We start from the raw sequence: 19,519 nt of genomic DNA, 5'->3' as shown, positions 1-19,519 counted from the left end.
TAATTTTGGTATAGAAATTTCGAATTTTAAAACATTGATAAAAATTATGTTGAATTTTGATTTATTTGATTCTCATTTAAATTAATTACTACATAAGTTAAAGTTATATTTTGAAGTTATATTCGAGCTTTAATATGATTTTTAAAGTTTCAATTTACTTAGTTTGATTTTTTACCTTAGGTATCCGTGACTCATATTAGGGTTTTAAGTGTTTAGTTGAAAAAAAAATAAGGTAAAAAAAAAATTCAATTGTCACATCAAACAGTCGCTAGAATGTATAATGTAACAGTCGTTAGTCCATCTCAGCATGTCGTTAACGATTTTGTGAGACAGTGACAAAAATAAGATTAGGAACCAATGTGAGTCATAACTATTAAGTTGGGAGACTAAATTGAGTAAATTGAAATTTTTGAAATTAGATTGAAACATAGTTGTTAGAACCGAACCAGTGATCGAACCGGTCAAGCTACTGGTTCACTAGTTTATTGGTTCAACCGATAAATCACTGGTTGAACCGATAAAATCGGTCTCACGTAAATATAAAATATAAAATAGTTAAAAACTTAAAATTAAGATTTGAAATACATATCTTTACTAATATTTTATGAAGAATCAAGTCTCAACTTCTAAAAATAACTAATATAAAAAAATTATAAAATTTTAATACTACAATAGTATCTTATTTTGACACAATAAAAAAATAATTAATTCACAAAGCCTATCATCTAACTATAATATCAATAGATTTTAACACTAACATCAAAACAAATAACCTTAATCACAATACTAGCAATAAAATAGATCAAGTAAATTAATAATTTTTTAGTGAAATTTATATTTATATTAATAATGGTATATAATTAAAATATAATTAATTTTAAAAATAGCAAAAATAAAAATTAAATTAAATTAGATATTTATGTATACTATATAATTAGTATTTGTCAAATATAATACTTAGAAGTGCAATAGTTAAGTGGCAAGTAGAGGTTGCTTTTCATCCAAAGTTCTTGATTCGAGACCTTGTGGAGACATTTTAAAAAATTTTTCAAGCAAGCTAGTTTGGTTAGACCGGTTTGTACCGGTTCTTACCAGTTCACACCGGTTTTATTCTTTAAACGGTCTAAGGAGTAAATCGAACCGAACTAGAGTTTGGTTCTAGTCCGGTTCACTATTTTTCGGTCGAACCAGCCGACCTAGTTCGGTTTTTACAATTATGGATTATCTCTTTGTTGACAATTAAGTTGTTTTAATGGTAATTAAGATCTAATAATGGTTTATAATAAAAGAAGCATTCTTTTGCAACAATGAACTTATAGTAGTAGTTAGAGGTGTTCATAGATTAGATCATATCCATATAAATCTACAGTATTTATCCGTATCTAATTTGTAATTTGAGGATATGATATGATCTGTAAGAAGATCGGATTGGATCGAATCGGATCCACACTCTAATCAGATAGAAGTAAATATGTTTACAAAAGTAAACAAAAAAATTATTGACTTTTTTTATAAAAATAATTTTTTTTAATATTTTTTATTTTATGGATATATTTGATATCTGATCCAAACATAAAAAGTGTGAATATCGAATTTGATCTAATGAGTTTAGTGCGGATTGGATCGAAATTTTAGCCATATCCCATCTGTAAACACCCCTAGCAATAATAACTAAAAAATTATAATGATTATATTTTTAACTAAGAGGAAGTGCCAAAAAAAGTACTAAATACAAGAACATTTAATCAAATATTAAAAGAAATTTTTACTTTAAAATAGTTGGACTTTTTTTGCTCTTATATATAATAATAATAATAATAATAATAATAATAATAATAATAATAATAATAATAATATGATAATTATTTTATATATCACACAAATATAAACGTTTTTTTTCTATGATCTTAAGAAAGATTTTGTAAGTCCCTAACCTTGTTATCGATTTTTGTAGTGTTAACCCTCATATTATCAATTTGATTCATATATAATTCGGATGATAAATTATTTGGTGACGTGCTTCCTTTTTAACTGTGATATACTTATTTATTATTATTATTATTATTATTATTATTATTATTATTATTATTATTATTATTATTATTATTATTATTATTATTATTAAAAATAACAGGCCAAATTATTGCCATAACATAATAGAAGTATGGAAATTTATCATTCTTCTCTAATGGAGGAAACAAAATTCTTTTCAATAGTTTATTTAACGTTTAGTAGAATAAAAATAAATTTTCTTAGAATAAATTTTAGTACGAGTTTAATATTTTTATTTATCATAAAATATTTATAGAATTACTCGTAGATAAATTTTGGAAAAAAGAAAAAAAACATGATTTTTAATTTTATTTTTAAATAAACTTTATTTTTAATTTTAAAATAAATTTTATTTTTATTTTTTAATAATATTAATTTTTTACCGTATATAATTATTCAATTATTTTTTAATCATATATAAATAAATTACTCTTAATAAGACTTTTTTTGTGTTATTCAATTATCTTTTTTAAAAAATAATTAATTATTAAAATAATTAAAATTTTCACAACAAAAATAATAAAAAAAATTATGAACGAAAAAAATTAACTATCCTGATAATTTTTTGTATTTTTATTCATATTTTAATTATAAACATAAATATAATTTAATTATATTATTTATGAAATGTGACTATAGAAAATTTAGTTATATCACTTATATATAGTTTCATTGTATTGTATTGCTTATAAAGTTATATTATAATTATGACAATAGAATTGTTCTTGTATTTTTATATGTGTGACTAATTAGTGGTGTTAAAATATTACTCTTAATTATAAATAAGGTTTATAATTTAAAAAATCAAAAACTCAATTAAAAAGATACGAAAAAATGATGTTAAAATATTCTAACTCTTTAAAATAAAAATATTTGAAATTCAATTAAAAATTATTTAAAATTTAAACTCAATAAAAATTTATATTCAATGTGTTTTGTATTAAATATATTTAATAACCTATTATATCATATTTGTTGAAATTAGTTTTTATAATGTTAATTTTTTAATAACACTTTATTAAAAAAAATCATCTTTTCAGAATTTTTTAAAAACTAATATTACATCTTGTTATAAAAAATTTATTTATTTCTAATACTTATATTAAAAATAAAAACAAAATTTAAATTAGTAAATTTTAATCTATAATATAATAATAATGTAGTAATTTTTTTATATATTATACGAATAAAAATTAATTATTTTTTTTTATAAAAATTTTAAGAGTTTGTTATATATATATATATATATATATTTGATGAATGTGATATATTTTTTTATGTAAATAATCTTTTAAAAAAATCTAATAGTTAATCTATTATCTTTTTTGTTTTAGTCTAAATTAAATGTTTTTTATTATTTTTGGAAAGAAAATCTTTTGAGGAATTTAATAATATGTGATGAGGAACACCGAATAAATTATATAGATACCAATTAAAACACAACATGCAAACATCTTTAAAAAAAGACGTTTTAAGCGTCTTTATCTGAGTGGCCTCTTTAAAACTTTTATATTAGACTTTTTTTTTGTGGACGGGATCTTCGTATTAGACTTTAAATTTATTCTGTTTAATTTAATATATAAAAGATAATCTCCAACACAAAAATATCCATTATTCCAGAATTTCAACATTTATTCAATTTTTTATTGTTCTGATTTTTCTCTTATCGATATATGTTATTAATTTTATAATTACTCCACAAATCAGAAATTGAACCTCAAACGATGGGGAGAGCAGGTCTTTGCTGTTTCTACGTTAGATATGAGGGAGGTCATTGTGCAGTGATCCCTAAATTCCCAAATAAAAAGAGAAATCGATAATGCTTGCTTTCAATTTTTGTAATAACATTATATTTGTTAGGTACTTAGGTGTATAATTATTAATTTAAAAAACTCCCCTTACTTTATTAAAGTCTTAACTCTCTCTGACATGAAATGCAATTTTGGTGAGATAGTATTCTCCTCAAGATATTTGGTTTAAATGAAAGATCATTGCATCCCAAAATTTTATTATTAAATAAAAATATAACACTAATAAAATAAGATACCAATATTATATTATTATTTTGAGTAAAGTATCATTTTTGTCCCCAACGTTTAGAGTAAGTCCTATTTGTGTCCCCTAACATTTAAATCGTCCTATTTGCATCCTTAACGTTTATAAAAGTGATTCAATGTTATCCCACTATCAATTATACTAACAAATCATATTATATTTTTCAATTATTCTCTTTGGATGTATTCATTCTCAATTAGGTCTCACTTGGATGTGGTCGATTTTAATATTATACCCACTATTTGTGTTTAGATTCAATTATGTCCCTAAAAAAGTGAATTATGTAAATGTTGTAGGAATTAGTTTCAACATTTGATGAGCTATTTTTCGGAGTAGATCATCGATTCTATCCCAAATATTTGTATTCTAACTTCAAGAAGAGATTTTTAAAACTCAAATTAAAGTGCTCATGATGTATTATTGACGGCAAGATAACATTGAATCACTTTTACAAACGTTAGGGATACAAATAGGACGATTTAAACGTTAAAAACACAAATAAGATTTACCCCAAACATTGGGGACAAAAATGATACTTTACTCTATTATTTTTTTTATACCATTTACGTGTTTAATGAACAATTACAGGTAGTAACATATATTTGGGTTTTAGTCTAAATATATATTTGATTTTTTTTTATTTATAACCACGGAAACTACTATATTTAAAATATGAAAAAATATAGATAGATAATAAAAATATTAAATAATATGAATAATAAATAATTTTATTAGGTGAATAATAAACAATACGACGTGAATAACGCCATAATGGACTGTATTTCAGGCTCACTAACAAAGTAATAAGAATTATATCTAATTAATTCAAAATTTAAATTTTAAAATTAAAATTAACTTTTTTTAAACTTATTGTTTAGGTGGTTTAAAAAAAGTATTATTTCTTTATATTTTCTCATAAAATAATTATCGAACTAGATTTTATCAATTTCATAAATACTTTAAATTGAGTTATTCTTTTTTAAGAAAGCCTAAGTTTGCTTGTATTCATATACATCTAAATGTTATTGTTTAAAACTTAAACTTTTGTTAGGTGTAACGACTATTATATACAAAAATGGTGAGATTTTATGAAAGTTGTGAACCTCGACGGATTGAAGAATCATTGCTTTGCAAGAAATAATAATTTGGATTTAAATAATAATATGTGTTAAAATGTATTATTCTTCCCATAAGAAATTATCAGTTTAGCATGTATTATATATTTATCTGAGATTAGAAGTTTTATAAAATGATTTTGTTTTAATGGACCAATATCCTCAAATTTAAAATTAATTAAAATAAATATATGGTGTCCAGTTATAAAATATTATTATCCAAACCAAATATTTAAAATATGTCATATTGATGTTTTGAAAGAAAAAATAACTAAAATTATTTTATCCCTTAAGTATAACAAGTTGGATACAACTTATAAAAATTGTGAATTTTTTTTTATTGAATCAGTGCTTTGTAAAAAAAGACAATTTGAATTCAAATAATAATATTTTTTAAAATATATTCTTCTTTTAGTAAGAAGTAATTATCAGTCTAGTATCTATTATTTATTTGAAATTAAAAATGATAAAAATTAAATTTGTTTTAGTGGACTGATAACCTGAAGTTTGAAAGTAACTAAAAATGAATACAGTATTAAGTTATGAAATATTATTATTCACGCGATAAAAAAAATGTCATATTAATATTTTGAGAGAAAATATAACTAAATTATTTTATTATTTAAGTATAGCAAAATAGACAACTTATGAAAGTTATGAACCTTTTCGGACAGAATTACGAATCACTATTTTGTACAAAAAATATAATTTAGATTTAAATAATATATTTGATAAAATGTATTATTATTGTAATAAGAAGTTATCCGTTTAACATGTATTATTAATTTAAAATTAGAAGTGATACAAAATAAATTTGTTTTAGTGAATTAATAATCTCAAGTTTTAAATTAACTAAAAATGAATATAGTGTTTAGTTATAAAATATTATTATTTGTGCTCAATAAAAAAAAGTATGTGATATTGATATTTTGAGAGAAAATATAACTAAATTTTTTTTTTTAACCATAATAAATTGAATGCAACTTTAAAATTGTATTAACTAGAGTATTTTTTTTAGAAGTCTTTAAGTGATTGATAGCTAGTGTTTTTATATAATAGTTTATTAATGTATAAAGAAATATTAATTAAAATATTAAAGGATATTAATCACTCTAAACATTAATTATATATTGTTTTTGAATAAATGCTCTTTTCGGTCCTTAATCATTTGCTTGATGGACTTCCCACCCCCTAAAAAATCTAAATACCCAAATCGGTCTCTATTTATTTTGATATATGTACATTTCAATCTCTGGTTAGGGATCGGAAAGGGCATTTACTCAAAGTAGATAGGGACTGGAACGTACATATATCAAAGTAAATAGGAACAGATTTGAGTATTTAGATTTCTTAGGGGGTGAAAAGTCTATCGGACAAATGGTTAGGGACCGAAAATGACATTTTTTAACAAGTTAACTAAATAAGTTAATTTTTTTAAATAAATATATTGATTTTTTTAAATAAACTATACATAAATATAATAAAATAGATTAATTACAGGATTCTGGCCTAGTGCGGTTCATATCACTAGGTAGCGTTTGTTTTGAGGATAAAGATTAAGAAATTGAGATTTAGTGTATGTTTATTGACTCAGAGATTGGTACTAAAATTTTTGTTTCTGTCTTCAAATTTTCAGTATTTTATTACTTCCAAAAAATAAAGACAGAAAAAACTAAAACTTTTAGAGACGAAGACTAAAATTTTAATAACATTTTATACCTAAAATACTCTCATTTTAATTAATTAATTTTAATTTTATTTTATATACAAATTAAATTAAAATTTTATTCTTATTTTAATTTTATTTTCTACTTTTTGCATCAAATAAAATATTAAAATTTATTTCAATATCTATTTCTAAGTCTTTCTGTCTTTGTCTCTCTATTAAGTATAATTAAAAGTAGTTTGGTCACAGGCTCACGGTCCACCATTAGGTTCGGAAAACAACGTTCATTCAAAAACTTTACGTGATGGATTTGATCAGTTTCAACTTAAATTATTCACAAAATAATAATTGAGGCATCACCATCAGTCATCAGATATTCAATCCATGAAGAAGAATTTTGGCAGCACATATGTACTAGTTATAAAGGGTGTGTTTGGAATATAAACTTTCGTCTAATCTTTTTGAAAGTTTAATTTTTTGTTTGGTTATTTTTTTTTTAAATTTGATTCTATTTTTTTATTCTACGTTTGTCAAGAGTTACAATTTTTAATTTTTGCATTCAATTTTTTATTTTAGACTGAAATTTATTTTTATATACCAAGTGACAAGTGTATTTTTGTTATTTATATGATAAATTTTATTATTTTTTATAATATTATTTTTTAAATCCTCTCTCATGTATATTATTATTTTTTATAAAACTCTTATTATTTTTTATTTATATAAATTTTTTACCGTTATTTTTATTTTTTTATATGAAATATTTTTTTTACTTTTGAATTATGATTCTATTAATTTTATTAGAGTATTAAAAAATGCTGAAAATACTAAAAAAAATAAAATATATTTTTGCTTTGAATTATAATTTTATTAATTCTACTAGAGTACTAAAGAGTACTAAGAATACTAAAAAAATTAAAATTTATTTAAATATTTAAAATAAAATTATAAAATAACATAAAATAATTATTTAAATTTATGTCTTTTTTTGTAATTTTATCAATCTTTTGTGGATTAGTTGTTGGATTCTTTATTTAGACTAGTTAAACTCATCCACTCCTTTATTTTTTTTATTTTCTCTTTAATGAATCTCATTGGATAGTAAAAAGAATGAAACTTTTAAAGAAAGCGTATTGAGAAAAATCTAAACAAAGCACAAAAAATTTACTAATTTGACAATCTTAGAAATTTCGTTGACAAGCAACCGCAACAAACTATTGGATGAGTAGTAGATAAGAAGAAAAGGTTTTAACGCATGATTTTAACAATATCATTAGATATAACAATTATTTTTTTGGAATGTTATATATAGTCTTTTTTTTTGGTCGGTATATATATAGTCTCTTTAAACCACTTGCTAAGCCAACTTAAGGCATGAATCATTATAAAAAGAAAGTTCAAGTATTGATTCGACTTGACTTCACTGTTTGTTGGAAAAATATTGGGCTTCCATATCAAAAAATCAAGTAAAATTACACTCGTTGGATCTAGAAAAGAATGATACAAAAAAGATGAGTAGAATTGGCCTCAACTAGAATATGTGTACAAAAATCTGCAATGTAATTTTGTTACCACAAGCCAATGACTTTCCACCAAACACCCCCAAGACCCAGCCAGATAAAAATATTAACGATACTAATAAGCAGGCCATAGCCCCACCATTGAGCAAGGGGCACATAGTTGGCTCCATAGAAAACAGGAGCTGAGCCAATTCCATAGTGGGTAAGGCCACCCATGAGATTGGACAGGAATGACAGCACCATGGCTCCAAAGAATGGAGGAGTCCCCAGCGCAGTGGCGACAGAGAGGAAGGCAGTGAACATGGCACCAATATGAGCAGCTCCACTTGCAAAGAAGTAATGCGAGTAGAAATACAAAAGTACTAGAATCCCAAATGATAGTTGCCATGACAGACCTAATCCTCCCACAAACTGCAACACAAACAACCCTCAGTCAGTTCAGTTAGATGATAACATGTCATGATAATACAGAAAATGAGTAAAAGAAAGAAATAACCTTGACTACAGTTTGGCTGAACCAAGCAATGAGGCCATATTTATTCAAGTAGGCAGCCATTGCAATGAGAGCAGCAAACCAAGTGAGAGTATCCCATGCAACTCCCTCTCCTAAGCACTCTTTCCAAGTAACAACCCCTGAAACAAGGAGTACCGCTAATCCAAGAATCGCAGCAGTTACCGCATCTATGTTAAGAACCCCTCCGAACACCCAAAGTCCCACCTGGTATTCAATTAATTAATAACATATCACTGCATATAATCTATGAATTGAATTGAATTGAATTGGATACCGTAAGAAGTAAGGTAGCAGTCATAATCTTCTCATTAGAAGACATAGGACCCATGCTCTGCAACTTCTGACGCGCAAGCTTGGGAGCATCGGGGCTTGATTTCAGAGTTGGCGGGTAAATGATGTATAATATCAAAGGGACTAACACCAACGACACTAAACCCGGAACAATGGCGGCTCTGGCCCAATCCAACCAACCAATTGTTTGATTGATTGAGCTCTGAGTCAGATTTGCGCACAGAGGGTTAGCCGCCATCCCGGTCAGGAACATAGCCGAAGATATTACCGAAGTTTGGAAACACGTCAGCGATAACCACGCACCTAGCCTCCTCTCTGTTCCGTCGCCGGGGTTGCTACCACACGCGGCGCACAGAGACTTCACCAGCGGCAGGAAGATCCCGCCGGCTCTCGCTGAAACTGATGGAATAGCTGGCGCAAGCAAGGCCTCGCTGAACACTAGGCTGTAACCTAACCCTAGCGAGGAGCTACCGAAGAGGGAGACGAACTGGTAGGCGACGCGGTTTCCGAGGCCGGTCTTGATGAATCCTTTGGCGAAGAAGAAAGCGAAGCAGATGAGCCAGGGGATGGGATCGCCGAAACCTGAGAATGCCGCCGCGAACGTCAAGGTTTTGGTGAGGACAGAGATGCCGAGGCCTAACAGCGCCACTGCACCAAGTGGCAGTGGTTGAGTGATGATTCCGACGATAGTGGCCAGGAAAATTGCCAGCAGCTGCCAAGCGTTTTTCGACAGGCCGCTAGGTACGGGAGCAAACCAGAGGATAACTCCAGTTGCTATGGAAGCTAGGAGAGGCTTTATGGCTGCTCCTTGCCATGCCGGTGCTGGTGCCGGATTTACAGAAGCTCCGGCAGCTGAAGCTCTGACTGTGCTACTTACGTTGGATAGTTTTTTCCTGCTCCAATTGTGTTTGGTGTTGACGTTAAAGGAGTGTTGGAGCGGCGGAGTGAACCGGTGGCGTTTTAGAGGATAGGAGAGTGGTGGAGTTAGGTGGTGATGTGAGGAAGAGCGTTGTCGGAGAGGAGGAAGGGTGTAAAAGGCGGTGGTTAGAGCTACGGAGGAAGCCATCGGAATCGGGTTGACAGATCAGCACCATGTGAAGTAGTGCGGTCTGTGTGGAGGGAAATTTGTAATGTTTGGGTGATGGAGATAATGTGGGCCGTTGGATGTGGATACACGATTTGGATTTGAGGCTTTGTTTGCAGGTGGGGAATTGGTGGCTACTGTGAATTTGAACTTTGCAAGTTCCTTGAAGCGAAGCTCGAGAGTTGTCCATATGGCACTGACACGTGGCTCCTTATGACTGGATCTTTGTTCAATGAGGTGGACTGGATGAAACATACGTGGTTAGTTTTGGCTTTTGGAGAGAACATAGAGATAGACTAACCAGTAACCAGAACCAACAGATGAGCTAATTTTATAACACAATTCACTAATGATCATAATCTTTCAACCACTTGCTATTTGTTTTCTTCCTGGTGCTTTTACTGCTGCCCAAAATAAGTAGACCAGCTGCCAACTGTCGAAATAAGTAGATCAGCTGCCACTTGTCCATAGTTTGTTACAACCCTTTTTTTCAACCCTACCTGACTTTTGTTTATGTACTCCTTGCTTTTATTTATGTACTCCTTGCTTGCTATATTCGTATCACATGTATATATAAGCAAAAGAAAGAAATGAGTGGACCATATTAAAAACAAAAAAAAAAAAATTGTCAATAATAAAAGAACAATGAAGTATACACATCTATAATATAATTAAATATCTTTATTTAAAATATTTGTCTAAAAAGTAAAAAGAAATATATTAATTTAAAATAAATCCTAGTAACATTTAAAATTATTACGAATTGATAAAACTACTGTTACATAAAAGAGCATGTAGAATTAATGATTATTCAATTATCTCAATTAAATTTTTAATATACAAATTTATTTTTTATTTATAAATATTTCTTACAATATATATTTCACAAATATAAATACTTTTAAAAATATAATTTTGTTCATGAAACTCTATATGAAATTGAGACAAAAAAAAAATTGACTAGCAGAAATAATTTGAGTGATGAATATCACATTTTCTTGACTAATTGCTAATGTCAGCAACTAACTTCTTAACTAATTTAATATACTGATTTAACTTACTACTACTTTACATCTTCAATTACTTCCCTCTCAAGCTGGAATGCATGAAAATTGATCAGCCCTAGGTTGCTTTTACATGATATGAATGGATTAGGTGGTAGTGACTTGATGAGCCGAATATACTAGGAGAAGCTTCACTACTCTTCAGACTTTATCTTGGACAATGTGATAATCTATCTCTATATATTTAGTACGCTCATGAAAAACTAGATTAAAACTAGATTAACTGCAATGTAAAGAGCGGATTGGTTGTCACAAGTGACAAGTGTCATTGCTTTGTCCTCAACTTCAGCTGAGGAATGTGCTATTGTGTGCCGCTTCTTGCTGGCCAAGATATCAATGATCTCCCAAGAAAGAATAAGAATACAGATACAGAATGGCGAGTATCATGGCAAGTACCCTAGTATAAGTCAGAAAAAAGTAGTAAGTGAATTCAACAGAGGTGGAAAACAACACTCCGAGCACGTTGAGGTAGTGAAGAACATGGAGCTCAGCTTGGAAGTGCTTACTAGTGGCATAATCAAGAAAATGACTAAGCTTATTCATGGTGAAGCATATATATCATGACGTATATTGGTATTGGCTAGATAAATTAGACGCCCAATCAACCTCCAATGGTGAAGATTATCAGAATGTCAGACCATTGGGGTGGTGGCCGCTTTGGCATTCATCAACCCAAACTCATCTGGCAAGTTCAAAGTATACTTGCGTTGATACACTGCAATACCCTGTTGACTTCTAGCAATTTCTAGACCAAGAAAAATTTTGAATTCATGTAAACCCTTGATCCTAAACCTGTCATCAAGTAATTTTACAATCTCAGTCCAATCATTTCCTGCCAAAACTAGATCATCGACATATACAAGGATACATGTAAAACCAGAATCAGAAAACAAGGAAGAGAAAGATAAGTAATAAACCAATCTTTATTATCTGCCGAACTTAGTATAGTTTAAAATGTTGAGACTCGCCAAATTTTCTGAAGTGAACTCATACATTTGGTTAGAAAACCACAAAACATAAGCAATCTGAGTTAGTACGAGATATCAAGGAAAGAATAAATATATTTTCACTTTGATACAACAACACAACAAAGGATTACAGGTCAAAATTGGCCACTATAGTTCTCATTCCTTAATCTAGTCCTACTACATTAGACGTTGCAGCCATCCTAGCAGCAAGCTCACTCGTCAGTGATTCCTGCAAACCCCTCAAGATATGGCTGTTCAAATACAGAGGCAACATAGCATCAAGAATTTGAACCGGATTCTGCTCGAACTCCATAACCGGCGGCGCAGCCTATTCGTCACAGCAACATCCCTCTCCACTGCCAACTTCCCTTCCTTCCTCCTCAGCCTAAAGTACTCATCATCAATGGCATTAATGCAGTTCCCATTTGCATCGCGAACCTCGCCTTTCACTTAACATAATTTGAATCACGGGATCAAACTTACCAATGACACAAACTTGGTGTAAACAATCTCAACCTTGTCAACCTCCTCTGTAACAAACAGTGAGTACACATCATCAGCAATGATTTGAACTTACGAACCTATCAACCCTAACACTTCCCTTGCGGCTGAAAAACGCGTTCCCCTTCTTCTCAACGCTTATCACAACGCAATTCAAGCCAAGCTTGTGTAGCTGTTCGATCCGAGTTTCGGCTTTCTTCAAGACGGTGTTATTGAAACCGCCGGCCGATGACGACAACGAGGGCGACAGAGTTCCCGGTCCTGACGTCCGTTAGGGGGACGTCGTCGCTCCGAGACGGCAGTTGATGTCGTGCAAGACTTCGACGAGCGTCTCAGTATAGGGCCTGCCGTTCAGGACGGCTTCTTGGGCCCATCGGACCCTGGCGGACGCGATGCTTCGGTGATCTTGTGAGTGTTCTTAACGGTATTGATTCTTTCTCGGAGTTCCCTAATGCCGCAGCGAAGGAAGGAGGAAACAGAGGGCGAGAGTAAGGGAACGGTGGTTGGTGGAGTCTAGCGGGCAGTGGGAGTGAGAGTGGGTGATAGAGCCAGAGAGGTAAGGTTTTGGAGGAACTGACGAAGGGAAGTTGAGGGTGATGAGGAAAACATGGGCGGTGGAATGAAGAAGCTTTGGGTCTTCATTTTGGGTTGGATTTCGGAGGTGTTTGAAGGGGCTAGCGGGTATGGTGGTGGTGGTAAGGCTAGCGGTTCTTTCCAACCTTCCAATTTGTTTGGTTATTGTCTCAACATAAATAAAATATAAATACATAAATATAAAATGACACTAATTTTATATTGTGTTTGGTAAGTTAGATAGGATAAAAAATTGTAAAAAAATTAATATAAAAAATTATAAAAAAAATTAATATTTCAAGTTAAAAATTTACATTTCAACATTTTAGAGAGACATAAATACATGTACTCTCATGTATTCCCATATCTATATTTTTGTATCCAAATTTAATTAAGTTCAAACTCAATAAAAACTACTTTTATTATATTTATGTGTAAACACAAAAAACACATTTTAATTCATTTTTGCATATAAATGAACTCAATTAAATTAAGAAATAAATTAAATTTTTTAAGAAATAACATATTTCATAAATACTTAAAAATAAAATCAAATGAACGTAACTAAATTTTTAAATGAACCGAATTTAATTCGAATTTAAACTATAGAAACCAACCCTTAGATCAGCCAATGCCAAGGGAACGATAAAGAACAAGATTACTACCATTATGGTGAACTGTATCTTTTGTGTATCATAGTATTAATTCTTGTTTAATGAATGTGTTTGTATGTCTTGACTCTTGAGTCTTGACTACGAGATCGAGAATTCCAAGCATGTGTATATATAGTGAGCTTTAGGGTGCGATCGTTTGAAAGAAAAAAAAAAAGTAAAATATTCAAATTATTATTTCACTGAAAATGTGATAAACATTTCATTAATAAGAAAAATATAATTTATTTTATTTTCGCATGTAAATAAACTTAATTAAATTAAGAGATGAATCAAATTTTTAAGAAATAATAAATTTAATGAATATTTAAAAGTAGTATAAGTAAACCTAACTCAATTCACAAATAAATCGAATTCGATTTAGATTTGAATAAATGATTAAAAAATCACTTAAAGAATAAAATAATTAATCAATACTTATAAGGAGCATCAAGTGAACCTCGTTATTGGTGATAGCGATAACGAAGGAGGAGGAGGAGAACCTGTGTGTGCGAATTTGGAAGAAAAAGAAGAAGGAGAATGAAGAGGAAGAGAAGAAGAAAGGAAGAAGAAGAAGAAAGACAAGGAGGAGGAGGAAAAGGAAAAAGAAACAGAAGAGAAGAAGAAAGAGGCGCGCGGATTACAATAATTAACACTAAATTAAAAAAAAACAAATAATGTATAACTCATTACTTTTTTATTAGTCAAATTATTATAATTTAAATTAATTTTAACAAAATAACTTAAAATTTTAATTTTAATTTTATCACGTGGCACGGATAATTACACTTGTATGTGTCCTAAAAACATATGACAAGCTTAGTATTAGTAAAAAGTTTTAAATTTTTTCATTTAATAACTGCAAATAAATACATTAAAAGCTTAAATTTTTTATATTTTCAACAAAAATATTCTCAATTTGTAATTTTAATATGTACCTTTAGGATACAAGATAAATAAACTCTAATAATTTTTATAATAAAAATATTATATTGCATAAAAATCAACTATAAAATTATTTATTAATCATTATGTATTTGTGTATAAATATATTTATTGTTTAATTCATTTTCAATATGTATTCTATATGGGTAGTTATGTTTTATGTATATATAGCATAATTATTGTTATAATTATATTTTGTTATTGTAAAATATGATTAGTCTTCAAAATGTATAATTTACAAATTAAAACACTAAAATAATAATATATAATTTATAATTCTATTTTTTAGGTTTCATATTTTAAAAAAAATGGAGTAATTTTTTTTAACAATATAATCAAAATATCTATTTTTTTATATATATATATCACTAAACAATTATTTAGAAATTCACTTCTCTTACAATCAAAAGCCAACTCTCAGTGATATTCATAGTTGAAAAAATTCTTTCAATTAATATAGTTGATACAGAAAAAACTAAAACTAATTTAAAAAAAAAAGATAAATAATATATTTTGAATTCATTTTTAAGAAAGAACACTAATCTTATTTAAATTGAGAATTGATCATTCTAATAAACGTCTAATATGAAATTTTTAAAGTGATTATTAAATACCAAAACTTGAGTAAAAAATTTTTGTGGGGTCAAATTCAATAATTTTATGGGGACAAATAAATATTATTATCATATACTACTCAAAAAAATTTCAAATTGTAGTGGGGTATATAAATCCGTCCCTGCATGGCACTCTCTTATTAAAATTGAGAGAAAAGATCTTTTTTCAAAATTAATAAACTTCATTCCTAAATTCTCTCTTTTACCTCTCTCCATTTTTCTATTACTCTCTACTATTTTTACTCTATATATAATTTATATTTTATATTAGTAATTTGAAAATCCAGATATCTCATTCGATATTTTTTACAATTAAAATATTTTTTTCTTCCAAAATTAACAAACTCTCACTCTCACTCTCATTCTTCATCTTTATCTTTCTCTCTCTTTATTCTCATTCTCTATTTTTGCTATCTTTCTCTTTTACAGAAAATAAAAAATTAATAAAATAATATAATTTAAATAAAAAATATTATTATTATTGTTATTATATACATAATTTTTTAGTTTTTTATTTAGTTTTAAATTTTCACCGCTTATCTTTCTAATCTATATTTTTATTTATCTTCTTTCAAATATTTATTACATATAATTTAGAGAGAATACTAATGTTATAATTAAAAGTTAAAATCAACATCTTGTGTTAGACTTGATTAAATATTTTGCTTGAACGTAGAAATAAGATAAAAAAAAAAAAAGAAATATGCGAAAAAAAATATTAAATAATAAAAAATTACACTTCACTAAAAAAATTCATTCTTATTTTTAAATATTTAATACTTATATTAAAAAAATAAATTTAACACCAAATTATACCTCCATTAGAATTTGGATGAATAAGGAATAGCGAAGAAGTTAGTTATTGTATGGGAATGGGACGTGACAATTCTTATATGAAAAAGCACTACGTACCCTTTATTTTTCTTTTCCATCTCTCTCTATCGAGGAGCCAACAAACGAGTCCATTTCAAATTATGAGTTGCTTAAAATTCACATCACTTCTTGATCATTTCTCATCGAGATCATAATTATACTTATCTTACTTTTAAGACGTCAAATCAAAGTTAATGTTATAATTCAACCATATGGCCTAATAACAAACTTCCATATATCTAATATTATGAAAACCCTGAACATCAATATTATAAATTGACCCGAGTGATTAATGCCCATTAATCGTCCTGGTATTTGCATCACGTACGCCTACTTTTATGATGATTAAATTAAATGAGAAAGTATAGATAGCTAATGATCTAAGCGTACAATATGTACAATGGAGATTTAAAAGGTATCAGAGATATGACCATTAGTATTACATTATCATCGTCACCTTAATATCACATTTGATTTATTTTGAAAAGAACGCGGATATTATAAGCAATGTAAATTCTTCATTTTCTCTATCTCTAATCATACACGGTCAATATATGCTTCACTTTTTATTCACACCTAACTAGCTATACCATAATTCTTTAATTTTCCAGATCATGATAGTGGAAAATCAAGAAACGGGGAGGAAACACTTTTGATCATCATCAAGTCCTCCAACTCCCAATCTTCCATGCTTATTAATGAATCCTCCTCCACGTTAACAACCTTATTATCAAAATAAACGTTGCTCGTAGTAGCACTCTCTAGTAAAGGAGGAACAAACATATTATTATTATTATTGTTGATTCCCATAGCTGCATGCATGTTATTATTCTCCATCGGCATAGGCAAATGCTCATCGATAATGATTGATGGTGATTGAGATGATGAACAACTGAACATAGGCATCATTGTAAATCCTTCCATGCTGTTATGATCATGTGGTTCAAGCCATGATGATGAGTAGGACTCACTCGTGTTTTGGGAGGTTGATGATGAGGTGATGGTTATACACCTTTTCTTTATTGTTGAATTCCAAAAATTCTTGATTTCATTGTCTGTTCGACCCGGTAACTGTGCCGCTATTTGAGACCATCTAAAAATATAATTAAAAGAGAAAATTTTACTCCATTCCTTGTGAGATGCTATAATGATATTCTCCTCTCTTCTATTTTATAAATATACATTTTCCTCTCTTCTAACTTTTAAAAAACCTTCTCTTTAATTTATTTAAAACTTTTTGTATTAACTAATATTTACTTTATCTATTTTTAAAAAAAATACCCATTAACAAAAATTTTATTTTTTATCATTAAATTTTACATACCAAAATACCATTTAATAAATTATTCTTTTATTGATTAAATTATATTTTTAGAAAAATATAATAATTACATTTTTTTCTAAAATACCCTTCAATAATTTTTTTGGTAATTTTGGTAAGCAATTTCATCAATAAAATTTCTAAAATACCCTTCAATCATTTTTAAAATACAATTTAATCAATAAAAAATAATTTATTAAAGGATATTTTGGTAAGCAAAATTTAATGATAAAAAATAAAATTTTTGTTAATGGGTATTTTTTTAAAAAATAATTTTTTTTCTTAAAAAAAATAGATAAAGTTAATATTAGTTAACAAAAAAAATAAAATTGATTAAAGAGGAGGTTTTTTAAAAGTTAGAAGGGAAGAAAATGTACACTTATAAAATAGAGGAAAGAGGAGTGTTATTTTAGCATCTCGCAGGAGAGGAGAGTAAAATTTTCTCTAATTAAAACTATGAGTTAAGAAATTATTTATCATAAAAATTTAAATCATGTTTAAAAAAATCAAACTGAATCAGTTCGATTTTACTAAAAAATTAACGAATTAAATCTCAAACTGATTCAATTTAGTAATAAATATATTATTTAATTGATATATAATAAAATAATATAGTTAAATTATTTTATATTTATTTATTTTTAAATTATTTATAATTGTTATTATAAATATAGAGTTCATTAAACATCTACTAAAAAATAATAAATATTTTTATTAATTATAACATAAATGTTTTATGATTATATGATATTTGTTAATGTTATTTTTTTCATAATTACACATAGTATATAATAATATAATAAGTATAAAATAATCAATTAATTATTTAAATATAAAAAATAATAGTTACTTTGTTATAAAAATAAAATTAAAAAACTAATTATAAAAAAATTAAAATTTTTTATAGTTATTTAATAATAATTAAATTAATCGATTTAACTAATAATTTATAAATTAAATTAATAAATCAATAATTTGACCGGTTCAATTCTAACAGAATATATGTTATACCTGTTGCCAAGAAGGGAATGTAAATGGATGATAAGTTGCTGTTCTTGTGGTGAGAAAGCACCTCTCTTAAGATCGGGTCTCAAGTAATTAATCCATCGAAGGCGACAACTCTTTCCACACCTTTGCAACCCAGCATTCTTAGCCACTTCACCCCAACAACCTTGTCCATTGTTCATCATGTACCTCATCAGCTTCTCATCTTCTTCTGGTGACCATAATCCCTTCCTTAGCTTATTCTTACTCTTGTTATTCTTCTCCTCGTCGTTGTCTTTGCTCATCATTATTAATTATTGTCCTACATATGCAACCTGATCAATCAAATTAATGTTATTATTCCTCTCCACTCTCTACTCTTACTTGTTAGTGACTAAGTTGACGTATACACATAAATGAGGGATTAATTTATATATAGAGGTATAGAAAGAAGTTTGATTTGGAGGCAATTAATTAATAATAACGAGCGATGATGTATTACATGATAATAATGATGGTGGTGGGGTTTGCTTACAACACAGAGAATGAAGAGTAGTAATAAGATCAAAGGGGTTGGTTGATGAGTCTAGTACTAATTATAATTACAAACGGTTTTGAGAAAGACCTCAAAGATAATAGATATTACTTTCATCTCTTTTTTTTCTTTGCTCACAAGTTATATATTGCTGGTAGAGTAGGAGTAGTCACATTTGCACAATAAAAATTGTC

At 28.0% G+C, this 19,519-nt stretch overlaps 2 protein-coding genes and 1 pseudogene across 2 annotated transcripts; all 3 read right to left on the bottom strand.

Moving 5' to 3' along the window:
• Positions 1-8,270: 8,270 nt before the first annotated feature.
• LOC107612991 (dicarboxylate transporter 1, chloroplastic-like) lies at positions 8,271-10,426 on the bottom strand. Its single transcript, XM_016314806.3, has 3 exons — positions 9,197-10,426; positions 8,905-9,126; positions 8,271-8,819 (listed from the first exon to the last, which is right to left on the bottom strand). Exons 1-3 carry the CDS (start codon positions 10,277-10,279, stop codon positions 8,457-8,459), a joined length of 1,668 nt encoding a protein of 555 aa, XP_016170292.3. The 5' UTR covers positions 10,280-10,426; the 3' UTR covers positions 8,271-8,456.
• Positions 10,427-12,326: 1,900 nt separating this feature from the next.
• LOC107610262 (ATP synthase gamma chain, chloroplastic-like) lies at positions 12,327-14,071 on the bottom strand (annotated as a pseudogene).
• A 2,914-nt stretch (positions 14,072-16,985) lies between these two features.
• Positions 16,986-19,202, bottom strand: LOC107612092 (uncharacterized). Its single transcript, XM_016313919.3, has 2 exons — positions 18,818-19,202; positions 16,986-17,578 (listed from the first exon to the last, which is right to left on the bottom strand). The coding sequence occupies exons 1-2, from the start codon at positions 19,096-19,098 to the stop codon at positions 17,098-17,100; spliced, it is 762 nt and encodes a 253-aa protein (XP_016169405.1). The 5' UTR covers positions 19,099-19,202; the 3' UTR covers positions 16,986-17,097.
• Between the last annotated feature and the right edge of the window lie 317 nt (positions 19,203-19,519).

The sequence above is a fragment of the Arachis ipaensis genome, chromosome B8 (genome assembly GCF_059453495.1).
Source record: "Arachis ipaensis isolate K30076 ecotype BB chromosome B8, ASM5945349v1, whole genome shotgun sequence".
In the NCBI taxonomy this organism is placed as follows: Eukaryota; Viridiplantae; Streptophyta; class Magnoliopsida; order Fabales; family Fabaceae; genus Arachis; species Arachis ipaensis.
This window is presented reverse-complemented; position numbering and strand designations above follow the sequence as displayed.